At 34.6% G+C, this 4905-nt stretch overlaps 1 protein-coding gene across 1 annotated transcript in view; it reads left to right on the top strand.

Annotated features, from left to right (window-relative positions):
* Positions 1-4630, top strand: part of LOC105503420 (ankyrin repeat domain-containing protein 30B-like) — a gene marked incomplete at its 3' end in the record, with an annotated part of 34586 nt that extends 29956 nt beyond the window's left edge. The window contains exons 10-13 of the mRNA XM_011930318.1: positions 571-682; positions 2581-2642; positions 2917-3007; positions 4569-4630. Of these exons, the coding sequence (XP_011785708.1) occupies positions 571-682; positions 2581-2642; positions 2917-3007; positions 4569-4630 (327 nt within the window). The remainder of the gene's footprint in view (positions 1-570; positions 683-2580; positions 2643-2916; positions 3008-4568) is intronic.
* Between the last annotated feature and the right edge of the window lie 275 nt (positions 4631-4905).

Below are 4905 nucleotides of genomic sequence, written 5' to 3'. Positions count from 1 at the left end.
CAGCCTTCTGAGTAGCTGGGATTACAGGCACCTGCCACCATGCCCAGCTAATTTTTGTATTTTTAGTAGAGATGGGGTTTCACCCAGTTGGCCAGCATGGTCTCGATCTCTTGACCTCGTGATCCACCCGCCTCGGCCTCCCAAAGTACTATCATTACAGGTGTGAGCCATCGTGCCCAGCCCATAAAAAAGATTTTAAATAAAAGTATTGATGCTTGTCATTTTTATTATTTTAAAATTGAAAGTATTTATTGATGTGGCTCATGCCGTAATCCCAGTGCTTTGGGAAGATGAGGAGGGCGGATCACTTGAGATCAGGAGTTCAAGACCAGCCTGGCCAACATGGTGAAACCCTGTCTATCCTAAAAATAGAACAAGTTAGCCACGCGTGGTGGCTCATGCCTGTAGGCCCAGTTACTTGGGAGGCTGAGGCAGGAGAATTGCTTGAACCTGGGAGACAGAGGTGGCAGTAGGCCAAGATCACACCAATGAGCCACGCTGCAAGACTTCATCTCAAAAAAACAAAAAAAATGAAATAAACAAATTATTTATTGATATTACCTTTAACAGATTATCTGTAAGAGTGCTGAACAGAATTATATATGTTTACCTGGTGCTGCTATATATGAAAATGATGTCATATATGAAAATGATGTCAAAACAATAAATCACAAAATAGAAGGTAAGAACAATTTTTTTAATTTTAAACATCGTTTGACCAAATGTTTGTCTAAATGCATGAGGGGTGATATACTCTGACAGCCAAAGAAAATTATTTTTTAAATGCATAGCATAGAAGAACAAAAGGAGTGAAAGTTATATGCCTTCTCAGGTGTTAGCAACAGATTATATTGACAGTGCCAAAAAAAAGAGAGAGGAATTATTAGTTTAAATTCAATATACTGTAAGACCTGAGCAAAGGAGTAAAAGAGGGAATGAAGACAGAGGAAGACAGAGAATACATGGAGTACATAAGGGAACAAGAAGCAGGTTTACATAATGGCGGATGGTAAAATAAAATAATTCTTTAGAAAAAGATAGGTCATGGTTAGAAAGATTTGAAGAATGTAAAGTGACCTTTCATTACCAAAATTTACCAGGGAATTATAGCAAAGTGTTGTCGCTCCTGTCTTTCTCACTGGTGGGAAAGCATTAGGGATGGAAGCACCTGACCATGGAGAGTTGTGTTTTATCTGCAATAGGTGAATATAGCATATTTTCACAGCCACATGTATATATAATTTGTTATATAGACTCGGTATAGATCAGAAGTTTTCAAACTGTAGAAAATCAGCTGAACACCTTGTTAACAATGCATGCTATGATTCAGCAGGTTTGGGATTCTGGCATTTTTAAATAAGTTCTCAAGTGATGCTGATACTGGTGGTCCTTCGACCTCACTCTTAAGTAGCAAGGGAACAGCCTTTCCTTTGGAAAAATCTGGAAGGAGGGCAGTTGGATAGAAGGTCAAGACATAATAGGGTCAAGGGAAAGCATTATACTGCTTTTATTTCTGAGTATGTTTCTGGCCAGAGGGGAAAAAAGGTAAATAAATAGTAACTACAGATGTCAGATACTACCCCTAATCAAAGAGAAAGAAAGTGTTGGGAAAATTGATTTTAAAAGATGTTGAGTGGGAAGAATCAAGACCACAGATGTAGACATTATTTTGGCTAAGGAAGAGGGATTGTGAGGCAGGAAACAGGGCAAGAAAGAAGATAGCCAGGCAACTTTAGAGTTTCTGAAAAGGAAATGTGAGTGAATTCACTTCAGATGCATTTAGAATATTTCTGTTATATATTCCTTTTCTGCCTCATGGCTCTCAGTACTCCTTGGACCTTGCATGGACCTTGATTTAATTCTATGAAATGTTGGAAATTTAGGTTACTTACAGCACTCATTTTTCCTATAAGTTTCTAATGTTTCTCCAAGGAGTCACAAGTTGATTCTGAAGATATGGTTGCATTGAGGAAATACTATCTCATTGTCATTAAAGCAGCTTTTAACTTATATGCAGTTCAAGTTCTTTAAGCTTATTTATCTAAAACACATTCACATCAAATATATTGTCATAGCCTACTGAAATTTCAAAGGGTTGGATGTATATTTTGCTAATATCAAAAAGTTAGTATCTTGAAGAATCTTACTTATTGATAATCTTTTTTGAAGAACTGTGTAATAAAGATTGCTTAATCAAACTAAGTAATAATAAAAAATAAAAACCTAGAAATGACAGATGAAAGGTAATTAAAATTATCTGAGTGAACAGCAAATATCTGACATAGTGGGTTTCATGGGAGAAGAGAATATTACTTCTTTTGTGAAGAAATAATTAATACAAATTAGTCAAACTTTTATTGTTTTTTTGCATTCTAATGAATATGAAGTTAATTTTTAGATTTTTAAGATTGCAGTTCTAACCAACTGACTATAGAAGTGGTGGTTGTTATCCACCAATAGAATATACAGGCTACAGAAGAAAGTCCACAGATTCATGAATGAAAATAGATTTGCATATGTTTTCAAAATTTATAGTAGAGAAATGTCCTCATGAATGTATCTGTGATTTACCTTTTATAGATCAGATGATCCCATCAGAATCCAAACACAAGTATGAAGAAGAAAATTCTTGGGATTTAGAGGTACTATGTATTATCAATTTTTTAAAATATTAGTATTGCATGATATGAAAACATAAAACCAGAGGTTTAGATTTTATTTTCTCACCTCTGCATATGTCACCCCCATTTTATTTTTGATATTTATCAGGTTGTGCTTAATAGAGAATCTATGTGCTAGGTAGATTACTGCTTCATAGTGAATTTTTTTGAAGAAGATTTTAATTAGGAAATTTTGATACTCACCATTATTAGGATTTTTTCCATTGAAATTGTTTACTGATATTACTTTTAACAGAGTGTCTGTGAGACTGTTTCACAGAAGGATGTGTGTTTACCCAAGGCTACACCTCAAAAAGAATTCCATACAATAAGTGGAAAATTAGAAGGTAAGAACAGTTTTTTATTGAAAAAGTCATTAGACCAAATATTTCTCTAAACTGATGAGGAAGGATATCCTCTAATAACCAAAGAAAATTACCTCCTAAATGCAAAGCACAGAAAAAAAGAGAAGTGAAATGGTGATATGTTATACATCTTTTCAGCTCTATGCAGCAGACTATATTGAGAGGGCTGAAAAGGAGGTGAGTTATTAGTTTGAATTCAAGATATTTCAAGACCTGAGGAAAATGAGAAAATAAGAAAGAAGAAAGTAGTAAAAGAGGAAATGAAGACTGACAAAGAGCGTACAGAGAGTACATGAAGGAACAAGAAGCAGGTTTATCTAATGGAGGATGATAAAATAAAGTGATTCTTTACGAGAAGATCGGGTATGGTTAGAAATTGGGAAGAATATAAATTGAACTTCTCGTACAAAAGTTTAGCAGAGAATTACAGCAAAGGAATTCTGACACTTCCTGTCTTTCTCACTGGTGGGAAGCCATTAGGGATGGAAACACCTGACCATGGAGAGCGGTGTTCTATTTGCAGTAGATGAGACTAACCATATATGCACGGCCACACATGTATATAATTTGTCATATATACTCCATGTAGATCAGAAGTTTTCATAGAAAATCAGCTGAAAAGCTTGTTAACAATTCACACTGTGATTCAGCCGACTTGGGATTCTGCATTTTTCATAAGTTCTCAGGCGATGCTGATGCTGGTGGTCCTTGGACCTTGCTCTGAGTTACTTTTGGTATAAATTCATTTTCTGTCGCAAGGGTCTGAGAGCTCCTCAAGTCTTGTGTGGGTCATGATTTTTATCCTATAATATGTGGGAACGTTAGGTTACTTAAGGCAATTATTTTTTCCTATACATTTCTGATGTTTCTCCAAGGCGTCACAACCTGACTCTGAAGGTATTGCTGCATTAAGGAAGAACTGTGTCATTGTAATTAAAGCAGTTCTTAATTTATATGCAATAAAAGTATTTTTAACTTATCTTCCTAAAACATAAACAGCCAAAACAGGCCCAATAGGCTGTCATGGTGTACTGAAATGTAAAAACTTTGGACAATATAGTTTACTAACATCAAAAAGTTAATATCCCTAAAAAATCTTATTTGTTGATCAATCATATCTTTTGAGGAACTGTGTAATAGAGATTGCCGAGTCAATACAACTAAGATATACTGCAAAATGAAAATTTACAAAGATATGAGAGATAATAGGTAATAGGAAAGTTTTCTGAATGAACAGCAAATATAGGACATACAGTATTCCACGGGAGAAGAGGGTATGACTGCTTTGTGAGGAAATACTTCATGCAAGTTAGTCAGTTTTCTATTTTTCTGTATTCCAATGAATGATATAATGTTAATTTTCAGAGTTTTCAGTTTTCAACTCTAATGGATTGACTACAGAGGTAGTGATTGTAATCGATAAAAAGAGTATACGGGCTATGGAGGACAACCACAGATTCGTGAATGAAAAATTTGTATTTGTTTTTAAAATTTATAGTAGAGAAATGTTCTCATCAACGTATCTGTGATTAACTTTTTACAGATCAGATGATCCCATCAGAATCCAAACAAAAGGACGAGGAAGAGAATTCTTGGGATTCAGAGGTACTATGCATTATCAATGTTTTTGTAATACCAGTATTGCGTGATATGAAAACATAAAATCAGACGCTTAGGCTTTATCTTCTCACCTCTGCATATGTCACCCCCAAGTTATTGTTGATATTTTTCAGGATACACTTAATATGCTTTCAGGATACCTAACCTATGTGCTAGGTAGATTATTGCATCATAGTGAAATTTTTAAAAAAAGATTTTAATTAGGAAATTTTGGTACTTTTCGTTATTAGGATTTTTCCATTGAAATTGTTTATTGATAT

This window comes from Colobus angolensis, unplaced genomic scaffold, assembly GCF_000951035.1.
Source record: "Colobus angolensis palliatus isolate OR3802 unplaced genomic scaffold, Cang.pa_1.0 Scaffold852, whole genome shotgun sequence".
Lineage (NCBI taxonomy): Eukaryota > Metazoa > Chordata > Mammalia > Primates > Cercopithecidae > Colobus > Colobus angolensis.
The sequence above is the reverse complement of the archived record's forward strand: the minus strand, read 5'-3'. Positions and strand labels throughout refer to the sequence as shown.